Source organism: Indicator indicator, chromosome 2 (assembly GCF_027791375.1).
Source record: "Indicator indicator isolate 239-I01 chromosome 2, UM_Iind_1.1, whole genome shotgun sequence".
Lineage (NCBI taxonomy): Eukaryota > Metazoa > Chordata > Aves > Piciformes > Indicatoridae > Indicator > Indicator indicator.
Window position 1 is genome coordinate 56,981,095 of NC_072011.1, and position 20,413 is coordinate 57,001,507.

Here is a 20,413-nt window from a genome sequence, read left to right on the forward strand (position 1 = left end):
AAGTTGCAGTGTGGCTGCAGCACTTTCTTGTGTAAACAGTCAAATAGAGTTCAATTGCCTACCCGTGTCTGCTCCGTGACGAAGGCGTAGCCCAGATAGAGTAAGCAAACAGGATATGGACACATTACTGACCTGGCACTTTCTGCCTTTCAACTTCAGCTTTTATTGTAAATTCAAATCCTCCTGCACCCCATTTCCTCAGTGCCACAGGGTAAGAATGATCATCAGCCACTTTGTTCATTAAACATGTTTTCTGTTAGATAAGACTATATTGTTACTACTACTTGAATAGTACTTTCCCCTTGGTCTTGCCTTGCAAGCCCTACCTTTTTTGCTCTGTATATGCACAGGAGTAATACCATTGTAAGAAGATAGAAGTAAAAAATTCTTTGACTGTGCCAGGACTTCAGCACTTTATTCCTTCATAAGCTCATCAGCTGTAGATATCTTATATATGGTAGCAGATATTTCCTCTCTATCTATAGAGGAGAAATCATTACTGTAGTTCTTTTCAACTGCAAAGACTGGGTTGCTTGCCACATCACTTTTCCAAGGAAGGATGACAAATAAATTGTATCACAGTAAAACCTTTTTTTTTTTAATCCCCAATTTGGGATTTTGTATGTAGTTGGTTTTGAAACCACTCTTTTTACCTTCCTGTGGCATGCATTGATGGTGTTTAGAACTGCCGTATCTAAAAGTAAAATGAGTGGCAGTTTTAAACTTGATATTTGAGGTATTGCATAATGTTTTCATGGGGCTCCTGCATGACTCTCTTCTCATTGAGCTGAATGTATTATTGTACTAAAAGAATTCACATCTTCCCTTCTCACAGTTGTAGCTATAGTAAAAGGTGGTAAAAAAAATCCTATGAAGTTGTAGATTTAGAGGTAAAGCATAGAGTAATTTATGTAAGATAAGTAGTTTTTGTCTAGTAGTCTTTGTAGTTTTTTGTCTAGTAGTTTTTGTACATGATATCTCGGCAAAATTTTACACGAAAATTAGTCATTTAACTGATATATACTAATTGCATTGCCTCATAGAATGTTAGGAGTTGGAAAGGACCTACAGAGGTCATCAAGTCCAACAATCCCCTGCCAAAGCAGGATCACCTAGGGCAGGCCACACAGAAACACATCCAGGTAGGTTTTGAAAGTTTCCAGAGAAGGAGACTCCACAACTTCTCAGGGGAGCCTGTTCCAGTGCTCCAGCACCCTTACAGTAAGGAAGTTTCTTCTCATGTAATGACCTCATAATAATGAACATCCACAAGTGAAACTATTCAGATAAAATGATGATTCTTCCTCTTGGATTTCTGGGAACCACAGCTCTAAGCCTGATTTATATTTACAAGCATACAAGTATCTGCTTTATATGCAGGAACTTAATTTGTTGGTCTTACAGGCCAAACTCTGAGTCACTGAGTTGAAAGTTTCCCTAGAAAAGGGAGGGAATATCATACCACACTGCGAAAAGTCAGTGGTAAGTACAAGCTGCCATGAGTGTTGTGGTTTTGAAATGCAAGTCTGTGGTGAGTAGTCATTTTTAACAGCCTTCCACGTTTACCTTTGGCAAAAATGTACAAGATCTTCTGTCACATGGCAACTCTGAGAAGAATTTAAGATCTAAGGTGCTATTCCCTCTAAAGGCAAGGTCAGGCTTCAAGTTAGGTTGTTCATAACATAGCAATTTGTTTAAAAGAATGATGATCTTGTCCCTCTTCAAAGTAGAGGGGGAAGTGTATAGAATAAAGGTTGCTTACAAAACTATTTTATTACTGTTTTATATGGAAATTTCATTACTTAAAAATTTAAGTAGTTGATGTTATCAAACTTAACTTCCCATGAAATTTGCTAGGAGAAATCACCCAGTTATATTTCTGATCTTGTCCTATGGTTTCAGTGCTTCTAGGAAGAATATGACTGTTCAAAGACAGAAGCTGAGATTAAAGAAATTCATAGAATGATGGCAGTGGGTAAAAAAAAAAAAAAAAAGCACCAAACCAAAACCCATGGTGGCTTGTAGGTTTCCAAAATTAGTTCACATTACAATGTTTGTTTTGACTCTGATACTTTCCCATTTGCTGCTGCTGAAAGTTATGATCTCTCTTTCCAAGTTGGAATTTATAAAACCAGCAAACAAAAAAACCCCAGAAAACCGACAACACAAAAACCCAAACAAACCCCCCAAAACTTGAGGCTCTTGGCCTGTTTCTTAAAACAGTAACATTTTCCTTTCTACACAGGATATCAAAACACTTGGGTTAAATTGAGATATGTAATACAATTTTTTTGTCCTTTCAGATTTGTTTAAAAAACCCCAACCAATCAAAACAACAACAAAATAACAGAAATGTCTTGTTATTCAACTTACAGTTTCAATGTTCCTTAGTAGCTGTTAAATGGTATCATACCACTTGGATTTTCAAACTTTACTCTCTCCTGACAGCTTGCCATCTGTGGATAGCTTCTTTTGATAAGGTGAAGGGAAGCTGCTAGAAGCTCTGAGAACCTGTGCTGGCACAATCATAATGTGTCACTGTATTTGGGAAAGGCATGACTAATGGTACGATCAAATGCAGTGCAGCACTTTCCCAGTCTACTTTCACAGCTCTCTTCTTCCACAGATTCCTCCAGAGTTCTTGCAAACAGCAGTTTTCATTTAAAGTTGTAAACAGCTCCTGGAGCAGTGTAAACACTTTGAAGGGTGAGCCTCTAGGCTTTTGAGGGATTTCTGATTAAGGGCACCAGCGATATCAGAATGGTATTACCTCTTTAGCACTAAAAGCACATCTTAGCACGCTTTTAACGTACATGGTGATAAACAGTAAATGTGTATTTTATTTTTTATTCTGTAAATAGTTGAGAATAGTTTAGAGCAGTAGGTTAGGATGACCTTTTTCCAGGTACAGTCTAAAAAGCTAAGAGATTTGGTACAGCTTCTTTCCAACCCGTCTCTTGAAAAATCAGGTGCCACAGGTATTACAAAACTCTCCACCCATTACTCTCTTCTGGGAATTGTCCAAATGTGTCACCTGCACAGGGACTGACGCAGTTCTTCATACATTATTTGATCCTAATAGTGCCAAGAGAAGAGGAAACAATACTTCAGACAAGCATAAAAAAAATCATGCAGTGCTGAAAAGTTACTTTCTATGTATCATTAGCAGAGTGACACAAACCAGCTACAGAAACTACTAGCTATATTTAAAAAAAATTACAAACGAAAACTTAAAGCAAAATCCTACTACCCTACTACCCATAAATGAGGTCTTTCAGTGACAGTCACCAACAATATGTAATTAACACAAGTTTTTGGCAGAGTCCCTACACTTTGTATTGTCATGCTAGGTTCAGATCACAACTTCAATATGAAGACACTGCCATTTTTACCAGGGGAGCTGCTGAACTCCCATTTTGTTCTGCCAAATGAACAGATGAGATCATCTTTTGCTAGGCTAACTTCACTGTAACTGTTCCTTTATCCTCTTCACGACTCAGTCAAAATTACAGTTGAGGGACAGAGTTACTTGAAGATATTAACTTCCATTGAGATACTTTGCTTCAGAGGATGATGTCTGTCCATAGGAACAACTTGTTTTGATTTGTCGAGTCAGCTGATTAAACCAAAAAGCAAGTTAATTGAACTCAAAGATGTATATGGGAGGGAAAAGAAGAGTTAGAAGCTCTAAATCAGTGACATGAAGCTTTTATTTTTCAGTGTTCACACAATGTGGAGGGTTGTTAGATCTAATTTGTCTAGCAAACTGAAAGGGAGATAAGTATCTTGTACTCCAAAAGATATTTTGAAGTGCTTAACTGAAAATTCTTCAGATGGGTATAATTGAAATATAGGACTCTGACACGTGATATTTAAGCTGCCTTTGTGATGCTGAATGACATTTCTGGTTAACTGTTAAGAACCAGAAGGAGTATGACCAGTGATTACTATGGTAGAGGAGATGTTTTAAGTTCATGTGGCTGTTACTTCTGAAACGTTTGCTTAGTGATTAGCAAAGGGGAAGAAAATAACCAAGGTTATTTTTAAAGGGTCTTGGAGTCAAAGATCACTTTCAAATATTAAAATAGGTCACTGACCATCAGTATACAATGATGATGAAAGGAAATCGTTAACTTCTCTCTGGCTAGTGTTGAAAGTGAATGTATTAATGTATTTTGCATGCAGTAATAGTCTTGGCAACGTAGAGATCTATACACAAGCTCTGCAGCTACAGCAATTCATATATATATTAACTTAATTACAGCAGTTAAGATGATTGAATAGCTTTTCTCTCAGTCATTAAAAAAGAACAGGTCATAAGGAAACCTTTAAAACAAACTTCCTTGACAAACACAAATAAGAGACTGGGAAGAAATAACTAAGATGGTTATAGTGGGGTTTACCTCTTCTCTCAAAATAATGTTTGCAGATTAACAGAGATGGTGGAACATCTTTGAGTGCCACATCTATCTAGGTGGTGGCAAGGTGTGGTGTGCTCTAAACGCCTTGAATTTTAACTGCATTCCACAGACAGAGGAGGTTGGGGCAAGGCCAATAACTATTCTGGGAGTGTTCAAGGTGCCACACTAAAAGATAACCTTGATAGCATGGTAATGCATCATCTGTAGCTGGAAAGGGAGACCTAATTTCTGACCTTGCAAAAGACATCAGTTTTGTTTAATGCATAAAAAGATAGTGTCAGTTAGAAATACATGCAAGTATACAGCAACCTTAACTACTCCCTCCAGCCTCCAGCAAAGAGAATCCTTTCCAGGAGAGTAGTGAGGCTCCCATATTTGAAGCTTATCTTACCTTTTTGGATACTGAAGATTTTACTTTCTTAAAAGCTTCTTCAAAATGTTTACTGGAAACCTTGATTTCTCCTTAAGAACAAAGCATAATAGATTACTAAAATGGCAAAGAGACAATCACTTGACTGTTGCATTTATTTCAAGGAAGTGTTCATAAAGCCTAACTGCATATGCTAGTCAGTCGGATAAGACTTGATTCACTAGTGTTATGAACACCTGAACTCTCGTATTTTATGTAGATTCCTGTCCATGATGGTAGGAAAGATCTTAATCCTTCTATCCCTTGCAGCTTAAACCAAAGAAACCAAATCCAGTTAGAATTCAAGTCCTTTAACCCTCCTGGAAGTGGATGCCTTGGATCCTAGGCTATTTTATACACATTTAATAGAAAGCTTCCCTACAGAGTGTTTTCCAGTGAGTATCTAGTAAGTCATTCCAGTTCTACTGCAGAATGCTAAATTCCTAAATAATTGACTTAATATCATTGCTTTATCTGGCACTACCCATGACTGATGAAAGCTTTCACTTCTACAGCTCCCTGTGTTTAGGTTGATGCAAATTGTCTTTTTGACCCTAATGCAACTAACCACAGTAATTATTCCTAACAATAACCTCTTTAAACAGGTTCCTGTTTTGTGGGGTTTTTAGTAATGTAAAATATAAGCATACCTGAAATAAATAGTAGATTGTTCTCACAAGCAAGAGCCTTTTTTAAATTTAGACTTCAGGATCCCAAGACACCACTACTATACAGATTCATTATAATCTTACCATTATGCACAGGTATCAGATATGATAAATGTACAAAAACAGGTCTTTAGAGTTGGTTTGGTATAAAACAGAACAGCAAGTAGTCTAGAATTAGTATTACTCTAGAAGTAAAGACGAAAGTTAGTTCACTGAACTGAACACACAACCTTACTGCTCTTTCTCATCTCAGTTCTTATGCAGGGTTCCCATTACCATATAAAGTTACACCAGTATAACTGAAGATGTAAACTTAAAATATCACCAATTTAACTTAATTCCCTAAGGAAATACTACTTGCAGTAAGAAAAAAAGTTCAACTTTTGCCCAGGAAGGTGGTGGAGTCATTGTCCCTGGAGGTGTTTAAGAAACATGTGGACACCTGACCTAGTGTGAGGTGTCCCTGCTCATGGCAGGGGAGTTGGAACTAGATGATCCTTGAGGTCTTTTCCAACCCTAACAATTCTATGATTCTTAAGGATATGGTTTAATGGCCATGGTGGTGTTAAGTTGATGGTTGGACTCAATGATCTTGGAGGTCTCTTCCAACCAAAACAATTCTGTGAAACTTCGGTGTCTCGCCTGTAATTTCTAAGTCAAATTGTGAAACAATATATAGCCTCAAGTACAGGGAGGGAGGAAAGGGAAAGGAGGAAACAGCATTCAACCAGGAAGATCAATATCATTAAGGGCATGGGTATCAGGAAAAGTCAAGGTGAAACAGTCAATGATAATGCAAGAATATTAGCTAAGGCTAGGGATAAGCATACTTTTATTTATTGCTAGGTTAAGTAGTTTGTTTCTCATTGATTATCAGATTATGCTATTCCAAGCTTACTGCATGATAAAAGCAGGTACAAAGCTTGCTACTGTGGAGAATTTAGCTGTCCATCTGTACCTTGGCTACTTACATTAACACAGAATCATAGAATTGTTTCTTGATTTCTGATGACAAAACCATTTAGTCCAAGTAGGTATAGATGGTTTATTATTTAAAACAATTTATATTGATAATTATTTTAATTAATCATTAAGTGAAATATATCAACAGTTACAATATTTTTAAAAACTACTAAGTACTTAAAACACCAAATGTGAAATTTTTTTTTCTTCCTACTTTTTCCTGTTAATTTGAAAATTTTAAACAAGTATACTTCAAATTCAACTACAAAGATACAAAGCTGTAATCTCACTTGTTAAGCCATCCTTGCTTTTAACTGCTGTAACAAGAAGTCTTGTAGACTCCTCACTTAAGAATATCATCTTTATAGACTATTCAGTTGATGTGAGGTCACTGGCTACCTTTAAAAACAACTATGCAAAAAAGGGACCTCAGGGATCAGGTCATAGGTTCAGAAGGTTAATGAATTCTGTGCATCTGCCCTTGCAGCTGAAAGTACCATGCCCTGTATGTTCTTTGTAACTAGGATCTATGATGAAAGATACATACAGGAAGCATTAAACTAAAATAGGTTGGTTGGGATGTTAAGTCACCAGGATCAGATGGTGTTCATGCAAGGGTTCTGAAGGAACTTGTCTATGAAACTGCAGAATTGCTGGCTAGGTTGTGCACTTGCTGTTACAGCCACCGGAGGACTGGTAAACTCCAAAGAATTAACAGGAAATAACCTTTGGTGGACAGAAAGCTGATAGAGCTTGAAGCTTAATGGTCACTTTTCAGTATAGGCAGCAGTAGGGTCCCACTCTGGCACTGAAATCAGTTTTATGCAACATCTTCATCAGTGGTTTGGAAAAGGGAGCTAGAAGTGGAAACTCCAAGTTTGCAAATGATATTGAACTCTTTTAGGCAGTCAAATTCTGGGCCAGTGATGAGGAACTTCTTTAATTTAAGGGTGATGGAGCACTGGAACAGGCTGCCCAGAGAGGTGGTAGAGTCTCCATCTCTGCAGACATTCAAAACCAGCCTGGATATGTTATTGTGTGACCTTCTTTAGGTGAACCTGCCTTGGAAGTGGGGGTTTGAATTGATCTCCCGGGGTCCCTTCCAACCCCCATCATGCAGTGATACTGTAATTCCAGAGGAACCTCATAAAACTGAGTTATCTGCCCAAGCCTTGTTAGGATTCCCTCCATCTTCCCCCAGACAAACTGTGTTATCTGGCAACTCCCAGAACACAGTGGCTAACATGATAGCTCTCCTAGAACTGCTCAAGTTGGAAGTAGAATTTATGGATTCTTTTAGGAAACAGCACAAAAAGGATACTTTTCTATTTCATTATAAAGAAGTCCCTTCAAGCAAACCACTGTGAAGTGTTAAAAAAAACAAACCACCCTATGCTCCTTAATTTATCCCAGAGGGAAAACCAGCAGGTTGCAACAAGAACATTGCAACAGAATTTTTACATTTATAGAAAGGTGCAGCACTGATCTCAGCCAGGTGAGATCAGTGACTGATGAGGACACATCTACAGTCACATAGACAGTGTGGGAGAGGGAGTCAGTTATGCACATCCTGTGGCAAGAGGGAAGGAAGAAATTCTCCAGTCTGTGTACATTCATCGCCCTTTTGAAGATACAGATGAACAAGGTCTCAAATCAGAAACCACCTTGGACACTTTCATACCAGCCAGGGCTGGCATCTTGGAAATCCAAACCAAAGGACACCCCAAAAAAGCAGCTGCTATAAATACGTGGATGAAGCTCTGCATATGCTATGGACTTGCTAGCTGCCAACACATCCACATACTAAGTATTCAGGCTGCAACCCTAAGTGTGAAGGGCTCAATTCTGGATAATTATAAAACCCCCAAAATTTCCAAGCAGGTTTTTTCCATCTATGTTTGGACTTGATGATCCTGGATGTCTTTTCCAGTCAAAACGATTCTATGATTCTACAGCAAGCAAAATGGGTAACCAAGTCACACAAGAATGAACAATTTAAATGAACAGAGTAGTTGCCTCAGGAAAAAAAAAAAAAAGAAATACAAACGTTCTGCCCTGTTAACCTGCTGTTGTTAAAAATTACAGAAGACTGGGTATGTGCTAGACAAAAAAGAATGATTCACATCCATTAAAAATCCATCCTGGTTCTTAGGGATCAGAGGTATAATGAAAGCCTAATATATATTCCAAGGACATCATCTGATAAGTCACAATTCCATCTTAGCTTTGCATTTTGACTTAAGTGTAAAATAACAAACAAAATTACTGGAAAACAAATCTAGATACACATTGTATATAAGAGCTTCAATTACCAATTAAATTTGCTTATCTGCACAGAAAAATTAGTAATTTAAACCCCATGAAAATACAACTTAAACCAAAAGTGCAGAGAGATATAGAAAGGGCAGATATTGTACTTGAAACAATATGAACTAGGCTTGTTTGGTCTGGAGAAGAGAAGGCTAAGGGGAGATCTTACCACTCCCTACAACTACTTGAATGGAGGTTGGAGTAAGTATGGTGTTGGTCTCTTCTCCTAAGTAACTAGTTATAGGGAGAGAACAAATGGGCTGAAGTTGTGCCAGGGAAGGTTTAGATTGGATATTAGGAAAAAATTCTTTCCTCAAAGAGTGGTCAGGCATTGGAACAGGTTGCCCAGGGAGGTGGTGGAGTCACCATCCCTGAAGGTGGTCAAGAAACGTGTAGATGTGGCGCTTCAGGATATATTTTAGTGGTTGTGGTAGTTGGGTTATGGTTGGACTTGATGATCTTAAAGGTCTTTTCCAACCTTAATGATTCTGTGATTTGTAACTCCCTGATGAAGTCCTGACAAGAGCTACTGATGAGCTCAATACCTGATGAGATCAAAAATGGCACTCAGATCTTCCTAGTGCAAATGCTACTACAAATCTGACAATTCTTGTTTGGCTCAGGAATCATCATTTATATAGAGCATGCACACCTTTATACTTGCTTTGAACTGTCTTAAATCCTTTATATCCCATTTATCCTCTCACTGTTCAGTTAAGACTTTTGTGAAGCTTCCTTACCTTTCTTGCTTGGAGCATTGTGCAGGGCCATTTCTTGTCTCAAGGCACAAATCGAAGCCTCACGCACTAGAGCGGAGAGGTCTGCTCCTCTGCAGATACAAACAAAATACATTATTCTAGGCTAAATTTCTCTTCTCTTTTGCTGAGGGCAATAAAGCAAGGCAAGATACTACAAATGATGGTAAGAGACTTGTACTGTCATAAAGCTTCATCTTAGAACCCTGGAAAGAGATCCAAGGACTATTCAGAGATGCAACTTTCATTACGTTGTGACATCCTCCAGATTCTGGCCACAGATGAAGATAAAATGAATAAGGAGCAAGGGAAAAACACCACAGGATTGAATAATGTTGTGCTACTTTATGAAAACTTGATACTTTTCTTTTGTTTGGTCAGTCTTCTGAAAGATTCAAATGGAAACATGCATTATGACAAAAGAGAGTTGCCCTGCTCAAAAGGTGCATCAACAGGTAACATGCTCTTAAAATAACAGTATCCACAAAACATGGGTCAGATTAGACTTGACAAATATTTGTTTTCAGCTGTCAAACTTTTCACAAACCTTCAAACTGCTACAAGTCACTGAACTAAAGAACATTTTCACAATTAACTCACTGTGCTTCATTTGAGCGTGTTAGGAAAACTGCTGCATTTAAAAAAACAACCAACCAAAACCCAAACCCAGCACCCCACAAAACAAACAGCAACCACCAAAACACAAATGAACACTAACAAAACTTCAAAAAGCTTTACTCTATTACATTATTTATTAATAGTTAAGGATTTTTCTGGAATTCATAAAAGATGGACACCGGGGAGACCTTATAGTGGACTTCCAGTACATGAAAAAACAAAACAAAACCCCACAAAACAAAAACACAACACAAAAAACCCCACAACCAACCAACACAAGACTCCCCTCCAAAACACAAAGCCACACATGCATGCAAAAGAACAAGAAAACCAAAACCCCAACAGTAAGTACAAGGGGCCAAGAAAGAAAAAATGCTCATCTTTCCCAAATATGAAACAAGGACAAGCTAAAAAGCCAAAAATCATTACAGGTGATAGCTTCTATTTCTGAGATTCAAAACCAACACTGTGACAAGCAGTGTGTCATAAATTTATTATAGATTCATAGAATGGTTTGGGTTGGAAGGGGCCTTGAAGATCATCTAGATCCATGGGCAGGGACACCTTCCACTAGACCATGCTGCTCAAGGCCTCATCCAACCTGACCTTCAACACCTTCAAGGAGGGAGCATCTGTGATCCCCCTGAGCAGTGTCTCACCACCCTCACTGTAAAGAATTTCTTCCTAATCTCCAGTCTGAATCTCCTCTCTTCCAGCTCAAAGCCATTCCCCCATGTCCTCTCACTACAAGCCCTTGTAAAAATTCCTTTTCCAGCTTTCTGGTAGGCCTCATTCATGTACTGGAAGGCCCCCATAAGGTCTCCCCAGTGCCCATCTTCTGTGAAGTCCAGAAAATCATTAACTATTAATAAATGATAAAATAAAGCTTTTTGAGATTTTGTAGAATACAATTGCAGTTTTTTTCTGACAGCTACAAGTCTCAAGCTTTCCTATAAAAGGCACCTTGGTATTTCCAAAGCAGAAGCTGAAATAGGTCCTCATTACTTTGTCACACACATTGCTTTCAACCGTGTGATGGAACAAGTTGGATATGGTTATTTAACCAATTTGCTTTCATCATCGTATATGAATCCACAATTTGAAGAGGACTCTTTTATCCTCAGATCACAAAAGCTTTATAAAATAAACCCAAGCAAAACCAGCAGGCCTCTACTGATCTGTATTTAAAACATGAAAAGGCCTATTCCAGATGAAAAAGATTTTAGCATCCATATATTCCTACCAACTCCTTGGGAAAAAAAGCACAAGTAAAAGCAAGAGAAAGAGCATAAAGTAAGGGCTTATAAACCCTGGGAGTCAAGAGATGCTCACTAACACAACACATTATCAGGCTTCAGAAGACTGTGGGCACTGCACATTAAGCATTCAAGTCAAAATTAGAAGCTACTTACGTGTAACAATCACAGTGTTGACTGTAAGCAATTTCTTCAAGGCTTACATCAGTTTCTAATGGAGGCCGGGTGCCATCCTAAAGGAGTGGAGATAATAAAGAAATAGTAAGTAATGCTATATTGTAGCTTCCCACCAACAGATGAGAGCAGCTCTGCAGAAGAGGACTTGGGGGTACGGGTGAACAAGAAGCTGGACATGAGCCAAAAATGCACACTTGCAGCCCAGAAGGCCAATGACTTGTGGCCAGCAGGTCAAGAGAAGTGATTATGCCACTCTGCTCTGCCCTGGTGAGACCTCACCTGCAGTACTGAGGCCCCCAACTCAAGAGAGACATTGCCTTGCTGGAGCAGGTCCAAAGGAGGGCCATGAAGATCATCAGAGGGCTGGAGCACCTCTCCTGTGAAGACAGGCTGAAAAACTTTGGGTTGTTCAGCCTGGAGTAAAGAAGGCTCCAGGGATACCTTGTAGCTGCATTTCAACACCTGACCTACAGGAAGGCTGGGGAGGGACTGTTTAGAAGGGCTTGTAGCAATAGGACAAGGGTAAATGGTTTTCAACTAGAGCAGGGTAGATTTAGATTGCACATAAGAAATAAGTTCTTCACAACTAGGGTGGTGAAATTCTGGAACAGGTTGCCCAGAGATGTTGAGGTTCCATCCCTGGAGACATTCAAGATCCAACTTGATATGTCCCTGGGCAGCCTGATCTAGCTGGAGGTGTCCCTACTCACTGCAGGGGGGTGGAACGAGATGACCTCTGAGGGTCCCTTCCGACCTGATGCAATCTGTGAAAACGATGGCCAGCCTGTCACAGGGCAATGTAACACTGACAGGATTCCATTTGGGCATGTCTTCAGGTAGCTGGTGACATCAACAGCATTGTTTAGCTCAATTTCCCCTCGTTTTACTATGTTTGGAAATCAAATAGCTAAGCAATAAGTGTGTGGATTTAGTCTCACACCTTTAAGATGGAATAAATGGTATATATTTTATGTTATAGGCATACATTTTCAAACTTAACAAGTTTTCCATTCTGGATTTCATGAAATTTCACATATAATGTAGAATTTTTGACACTACTCTTCCATACTGTCACTGCTTCCTCCACAAAGATCCCAGAAGTGGTTTCTTTTGTGATGAAGTTTGAACCTCCAATACCAAGAAATATTGAACAATGTTAATAAATTGTATTTGAAATTAGCCAACAAAATTTTCAGCAGTCTAAGTATGGAGATCTCTCTGTTACTCTTTGACAATAGTAAAGTAGTAACATGGTAGTACAGAAATTCTAGATGTCCATAGTATCAAACAATAACAGAGTTCACACATGAAAGGACACTTTTGGACACAATATATTTCTGCCAGAAACTCATTTGATGGAAATCACAAACTAATATCATTATTTTCTGACTTCCTTAGGTGAACTAATATAGTACCACATACCTACAATACTTTCAAGAGGAAAAAGAAAAAAAAACTAGAGTAACTGGCAAGTTAAAACCCTTGAATACTTAGCAGACAGTAGACAGAGGACTAGACAGAGTATGGTAGCAACCAGTAGCAACAGGCTAAGGCCAAGCATATCATTGGCTGCATCAAAAGAAGTGTGACCAGCAGGGTGAGGGAGGTGATTCTCCCCCTCTACTCTACTCCCATGAGACCTCGAACTGCTGGAGTGCATCCAGAGGAGGGCCATGAAAATGATCAGAGGGCTGGAGCACCTCCCCTATGTGGACAGGCTGCAAGAGTTTGGGCTGTTAAGCCTGGAGAAAGCTCCACCTACTCCTGTAGGCTCCACCTATAAGGGGGACCTTATAATGTCCTTCCAGTACCTGAAGGGGACCTAGAAAAAGCCAGGAAGGGATTTTTACAAGGTCTTGTAGCAACAGGATGAAGGGGAATGGCTTTGAGCTGGAAGAGGGGAGATTTAGACCAGATATTAGGAAGAAATTCTTTACAGTGAGGGTGGTGAGACACTGGAACAGGTTGCCCAGGGAGGTCATGGATGCCCCCTCCCTGGAGGTGTTCAAGGCCAGACTGGAAGAGTCCTTGAGCAACATGGTCTAGTGGAAGGTGTCTCTGCCCACAGCAGGGGAGGATGACCTTTAAGATCCCTTCCAACTTGAAACATCTCATGAATGTTGAATTAATCTTTGGTAGAATACCAGTTAGAAAGGAGCACAGTAACCAAACCAGCAAGGGAGACAAAGGAATAGCCTGGTTTTGAAACACCTTGCAAGGAGACACCTGGAAACAGGGAAGCTTGCTATAGTTTCATATGGGATACTCTAGTAATTGTTGTACAGGACTGCAAGCCAGGGAGACACCTCCTCTGCTGTAAGGACATGTTTTACCTGTAGCTTTGAGGAGCAGCATACTTTGGGCATTTTTTGAGTGAGATGATCTGCCTACTCTGAAGACAAGCTCAGCTGTATGTGCAGCAGAGAAGCTTGATACAGCTTGCAGGAATGTAAGTACACTTAAACATGTGAAGACATGCTTCTCTTGCATAATTAATATCCAATTTGAAAAGGATTGATTTGTACAAGTTAACTGAAATAAAAGTCTTTCACAATAAAGCCTCAGCCTACATTTAGCTGTCTTCATTACAACCTATTCCTCCCCGACTCCCTTGTCTACTCATTCTGCCTTTGTAAGCATCTATATTTTCCATCAGCAACAAGTCTCAGTTTCTACATCCTGTGCATGTATTCCTCAGAGATTTCTGGGAATGAATACCATCACCCAGAAGCCACTCACATCTGCACCAAACACTTTGTTTTATCTAGCCCTGAGTACATAGCAAGGCCAGCGTTCCTGTACATAATTTTTTTTTCATATTTCCCTATCTGGAATGTGTGGGTGAAGTCTGACATTTTCAATTAATTGAATGTATTTTCCTCGCTCCATATTTCATGTTCTTCTTGCAGATGATTCTTATATAGAGTTAAAGAAAACAACAATTTCCTATTCTTAGAACTAGAAAGAGAAACCTTTGCACAGCTTTACTAGAACTCTGGTGACTGCAGAAATAGTAAAGTGAGAACAGCACCAGCCTCCTCATGGAATGCACACAGAAACAGGCAAGGAAAAAACTCATTCAGAAAGTGTTTGTACTTAATTTCTGCTAGCCTGTTAATTAAGAGCTGAGGAAAAAAAATCCATTAAAGACTTAACATGTCATTCACTACAAAGATTTGTAACAAAAATATTAAGAATAACATGAATTAAATATGCATGGAAGTATCTGGCATTCCAAAAATAACATGCTGTGATAACCAAAGACAGGATCTACAAGAACCAAGCTGGTGAACACTGTGCAATGTACTGCTTTTATCACAAGGCCCATAATCAGATAAGGCCACAGCCAAGATGGTTTGTCAGCAGAAGACAACATGCTCTGGTAAGAGGATAATGCTAAGGTTACCACATCCCATGTGCCACTCCTCTTGGTGTTATCCCAACAGGAAGACAGACTGTAGCCACAAAGATTCCCAGAAGGCAAGAGCAAAGACTCTTCAACAACCTCACCCAAAATTTCTGGCAGCTGAAGTAAGCACAATTCTGAACTATGATTCTTACAGGGAATCCAGAAAACAATCTCTCTAACGATCAGTTCGTCATCAGCAGTCAAAGGGAAGCCAAAAGATGAAGCAAGGACTCAGCACAGACTTCCTTATCCTCTGTGCCATGCATAACTTAGATGCTTGCATCTTCATGACTATATGTGGCTGTGAGAGTGTGAGCAAGTGAATTCTAGGAGGGTGAGAGAAATCAGTTTTGCTTAATAACACCTTCCCTTCCCATGGAGTCCTACACCAAGCTTTGCTGGACTATTTTACCACGTCATTAATTAAACTGAGAGCACTCGAGACAATTACAAATCTCTAAAAATTCCCCAGCAAAAATTAGGCAGAACAAGGTTCAATATCTCTGTATTAAAACCAGAGTAGATGCAAACTCTGTACTAGAATCGTTATACTCTGCTTTAAAAGTCTAGTGCCTGACTCTTACTACCCACTTATTCCATAAGAATAAGGTTGTCTGCATCAAGTCAGATCACCAAATTATTCAAGAACACTGACTTATTTAAAAAAATAAATTTGGTAAAATAAACCTCATTAATTCCTTATGGTATGCTTGAAAAGATGATCCGTGGATGTCACATTGCAATTCTCCCTAGGTCTTTTAAGAGGCAACAACCTTTAAGAACAGGGTTGTAAAATTTTTAACTGAGATAGTTCTATAAAGCTTAGAAACAATAAAACTGATCTACTGCTAATAGCAAATGGGGGGCATCCTTACTTTTTTTCACTTCATGAGGTAATGCATAGAACAAATGAAGGGAAGACTAATACGCAGATGAAGGAAGACTAACATCCTGAATTTGTGTTGACAACCTGACTTTTGAACAACCATTTTGGCATGAAAGAACATGGTTGACTGAGTTCTCACTTTCTGAATTCTCCTATGAGATGAACTGTTGCCTACACCACAACTGTATGCTTACACAAGTCTGAAGTATCTTCTTACAAATTTGCTAAAATAATTTTTGCCACACTTGTCATAATACTTTCTCTGTAGTGAAGGCTTGGCCTCCTTTGCAGCTCAAAAAACCCCTGGAATCTGATAGACCACCTGTTCTTAACAATCAATGTTAATCTACTCAAAACAAGTAAGAAATATCTGAATAACTCATAATACCTGTAACATTTTTTAAGGCTTGACTGCTGCTGTACCATACTTAAGAATTCTGTTTGAGTACTTCTCTATAACTCAAATCTCTGAAGGGGCAGAATGTGCCACTATCCAGAGGGAGGACTCATGAAAGCAGGTATTATACATTTTCATATTGACCTATAATCTCTACCATCACAAGCTTCCTTTAATCAAAGAATCAAAAACTGTCAGGGGTTAGAAGGGACCTCAAAAGATCCTTTAGTCCAACAACCCTGCCAGAGCAGGATCACCTGGAGCAGGTCACACAGGAACACATTCAGGTGGGTTTTGAATGTCTCCAGAGAACAAGACTCCACAACCTCTCCGGATAGTCGGTTCCAGTTCTCTGTCACTCTCACAGTGAAAAAGTTTTTCCATATGGTCACATGGAACCTCCTCTGCTCCAGCTGGCACCCATTGCCCCTTGTCCTGTTATTGGACATCACTGAGCAGAGCCTGACTCTGTCCTCCTGATGCTCACCCTTCACATATTTATAAGTGGTAACGAGGTCACCCCTCAGTCTCCTCTTCTTCAAGATGAAGAGACCAAATCCCTCAGCCTTTCCTTACAAGGGAGATGTTCCACTCAATCATCTTTGTGGCTCTGCGCTGGACTCTTTCAAGTGATTCTCTGAGGTCCCCCTTGAACTGAGGGGCCCAGAACTAGATACAATATTTCAGATGTGGCCTCACCAGATGTGACCTCAGCCTTTCCTTGCAAGGGAGATGTTCCACTCAATCATCTTTGTGGCTCTGCGCTGGACTCTTTCAAGTGATTCTCTGAGGTCCCCCTTGAACTGAGGGGTCCAGAACTAGACACAGTATTTCAAATGTGGCCTCACCAGGGCAGAGTAGAAAGGGAGGAGAACCTCTCTTGACCTAGTAGCCGCACCCCTTTAATGCGCCCCAGGATACCAATAGTCTTCTTGGCCACAGGGGTGCATTGCTAGCTCATGGTCATCCTCTCCACCAGGACCCCCAGGTCCCCCTCCTCTTCACTGCTCTCTAGCAGGCCAGTCCACAACCTATACTGGTCCATAGGATTGCTCTTTTCCAGATGCAAGATTCTACACTTGCCACCCTTGTTGTAGCTCACTAAATTTCTCCCCACCCAACTCTCCAGCTGGTCCAGGTCTTGCTGCATGGCAGCACAGCCTGATGGGAGATCAGCCACTCTGCCCAGTTCTGTGTCATCAGCAAGCTTGCTGACAGTGCACTCTGCTCCCTCATCCAGATTGCTGATGAATGTACTAAACAGTACTGGTCCCAGTACTGACTCCTGAGGGACTCCACTAGATACAGGTCTCCAACTAAACTCTGTCCCATTGACCACAACTTTCTGACTTCTTTCCTTCAACCAGTTCACAATTCACCACAAATCACCCAAGATCCTAAAAGCAATTAAGTGTCACAATTACTGTTGAGCAAATACAGATGTAGCTTATGAATCACTTTACTGAATGTGTGGAACCCCCCACTAAAAAAAAAGAAAAGCTTACAAAACAGTTGTAGGTCCATTACTCATACAGATAGGAATCTTTTAATTAGATCTGTTCAAACTGTGACTATAAAGGCAGAGCTTCTATGCTTAAAAGGTTTGCTTTACTTAATATTCATCAACCCTTTGCAGTCTCAGAGCAAATTTAACAGCAGATGTGGCTGATGGTTTATTTTTATGACCACATGTAATATCTGAAAGTGTTTCACAAAACAGGATCCTGCAACTCACTCTGTAAAATTTAAATTTGTCTTAAATCATTCCACCAAGCTTTGAGATAAGGATTTATTTCCAAATACTCACTTTGGTGATGGTCTTTAAAATAGCAAGTCGATCTTCAGGTGGTGGCAAACCCACATAGAGTGTTTTATCCAGTCTACCAGGACGTAGGATAGCTGGGTCAATTATATCTTAGAGAGAGGGAAAAAAAAAAAAAAAAGAAAAATAGTTATCCAGAAATTATAGATACCCATAAGAAAGTATAGAGAGGAGAAGGAATATATGGATTGTGGCATGACATGAATCTCTGAACATTAAAATAACTGACTGAAACAGAATCATAGAATAGTTTGTGTTGGAAGGGACCTTACAGATAATCTAGTTCCAATTTCCCTACCATGGGCAGGTCCAAGGCCCTGCCCAACCTGGACTTGAACACCTCCAGGGAGGGGGCATCCACAACCTCCCTGGGCAACCTGTTCCAGTGTTCCACCCCCCTCACTGTAAAGAATTTCTTCTCTGTCAAGTAGGAGCCTCTATCATCTAGTACAGTTAAGATGCATCTGCTAAAAATGGCTCATAAATGCCAGCTTCATCTCTTTCCAGAGGAAGATAACTCTATCTTTGGCAATACAGTCCTACACCACCTTTCCTGTCACACCTAGTACACTCTAGTGAGGAATTCCACATTAATGCGGAACAAGGGCAACAAACATTTCCAGTTTATTCTATTGGAAGGAATTCTGCCTGTACCACCCACTGCAAACCTGTTTGAAAGGCACAGTGATAAAGTACAAATAACAAGTACACAGGGCCAATTACAAGCATTCAGATGTAAACTTAATTCTACTGGTCACCTGCATTTCTACTACATACAAGAGACAAGGAGTAATGGGTGCAAGTTACTCCCAGGGAGATTCCAATTGGAATCCAGAAGAAATTTTTAACCCATGAGAACAGTTAGAGATAAGAACAATCTCCCAAGGGAAGTAGTGGATTGCCCTACATTGGGCTGCTTTAAGACTCTGCTTGACAGGGTGCTGGGCAACCTCGTTTCAATTGTACCATTACCTAAAAGGGTTGGACCAGACAATCCTTCAGGTCCCTTCCAATCTGACATTATGTGATATTAACTTCCTGAATGGCAAAATAGGAAAACCATGTGTGATGGTTTGAAACTGTCTTTTTAATTTTTCCTTGCAAAGTTCAAAACAGAGAAAGTGAAAGAATGTAAATAGGTCACTATTGGCTGTAAGAAAGCAAAATAACGATTGTTCTAAACACTTCCATTGGATAGATAGAAATGTTTAAGAACTATTACCCAAAACAAAGTAGGCACTCTGCACATTCTGTGTTCGGCAGTGGGGGCAGTTGCTGGGCTGTCTGGCTGCTGTTTCTTCTTCTCTTCTGGCTGAAGATAACACACACTGACCTTGGCAGCTAAGTTAACAACTTTCTGCTTAACTAACTCTGCTTCTCTGTCCAGGGGGGTCTGGGGAGGAAGCTCCTGGGAGAGGGAGGCCCCTTTGGGAGGGTCCCCTTGCGGGGAAGCAAAGGGAGATCGGTTGTGCTTTTTCTGTTGATTGTATATATTTGTGAATGTTGTGAATTTTGTATATTTGTACATATTCATTGCATTTCATTGTAGATTTTAGACTCTGCTTGTAAATACAGCTTTTCATTTGCTTCCAGACTGGGCTAGCCTGGTTATTGTCGGTGGGGGGGAATTTCAGCTCACACCGACACACTTTTTATTTTTGGCGCTCCAACTTGGGGCTCGATAGTTGTTTGATTTATTTCTGCTCAGATTAGGAAGCAAAATGAAGCTGTTTTGGATTTTGAGTAATTTTATTTCCTCTGTTATCAGTGTGATTGTTTACAGATGGGCTGTTTCCTGCATGATAGACAAGATTGTGAGATATGTGGCATATAAGTTGTTTCTTTGGGTTAAGAACAAGTTACTGAATGTTGGTGAATTCTGTTATGGTCTTATTGGGCTAAGAAGCTATGGTAACTCAACTATGGATCTGCTAGCAGACACATATGAGTTTGTTACTCCTCTTACAACTACAGAGGGTCTTTGTAATCAGTGGTACCCTAGATATCTTGTGCTTGCCTTAATTTTGTTGCTTCTTGGAATAATCATATGGCTACTGATAGCACTGTATCAAGAAAGACATAAGGCTACTTGCTCTTCCAACTCTGCTGTGAATGTGAAAACCAAGCCAGTAAATTTGGTGGCCACTGTAACCAGAAAGCGTAAAGGAGATGCAGATGCTGCAGGAGATGGTGCAGATGGAGATGAGGGTCCTTCTACTCAGGGTCCCTCTGTTAAGAAAGATCCTTCTGATGAGGAAGAGAGGGTTAGCCTTAAAACTCTGGTAGACCTCTTGAGACCCCACATGGATGATGGAGATGTAG

The 20,413-nt window shown here is 39.8% G+C and overlaps 1 protein-coding gene across 3 annotated transcripts in view; it reads right to left on the reverse strand.

Annotated features, from left to right (window-relative positions):
* Positions 1 to 2,965: 2,965 nt before the first annotated feature.
* NVL (nuclear VCP like) overlaps positions 2,966 to 20,413 on the reverse strand; it is a 60,724-nt gene continuing 43,276 nt past the window's right edge. For all 3 annotated transcript variants that reach the window (XM_054393371.1, XM_054393388.1, XM_054393379.1), the window contains 5 exons: positions 18,077 to 18,183; positions 11,557 to 11,633; positions 9,512 to 9,600; positions 4,813 to 4,883; positions 2,966 to 3,075 (listed from right to left, as the gene is read on the reverse strand). In XM_054393371.1, coding sequence (XP_054249346.1) covers positions 3,031 to 3,075; positions 4,813 to 4,883; positions 9,512 to 9,600; positions 11,557 to 11,633; positions 18,077 to 18,183 — 389 coding nt within the window. In that variant the 3' untranslated portion in view covers positions 2,966 to 3,030. The remainder of the gene's footprint in view (positions 3,076 to 4,812; positions 4,884 to 9,511; positions 9,601 to 11,556; positions 11,634 to 18,076; positions 18,184 to 20,413) is intronic.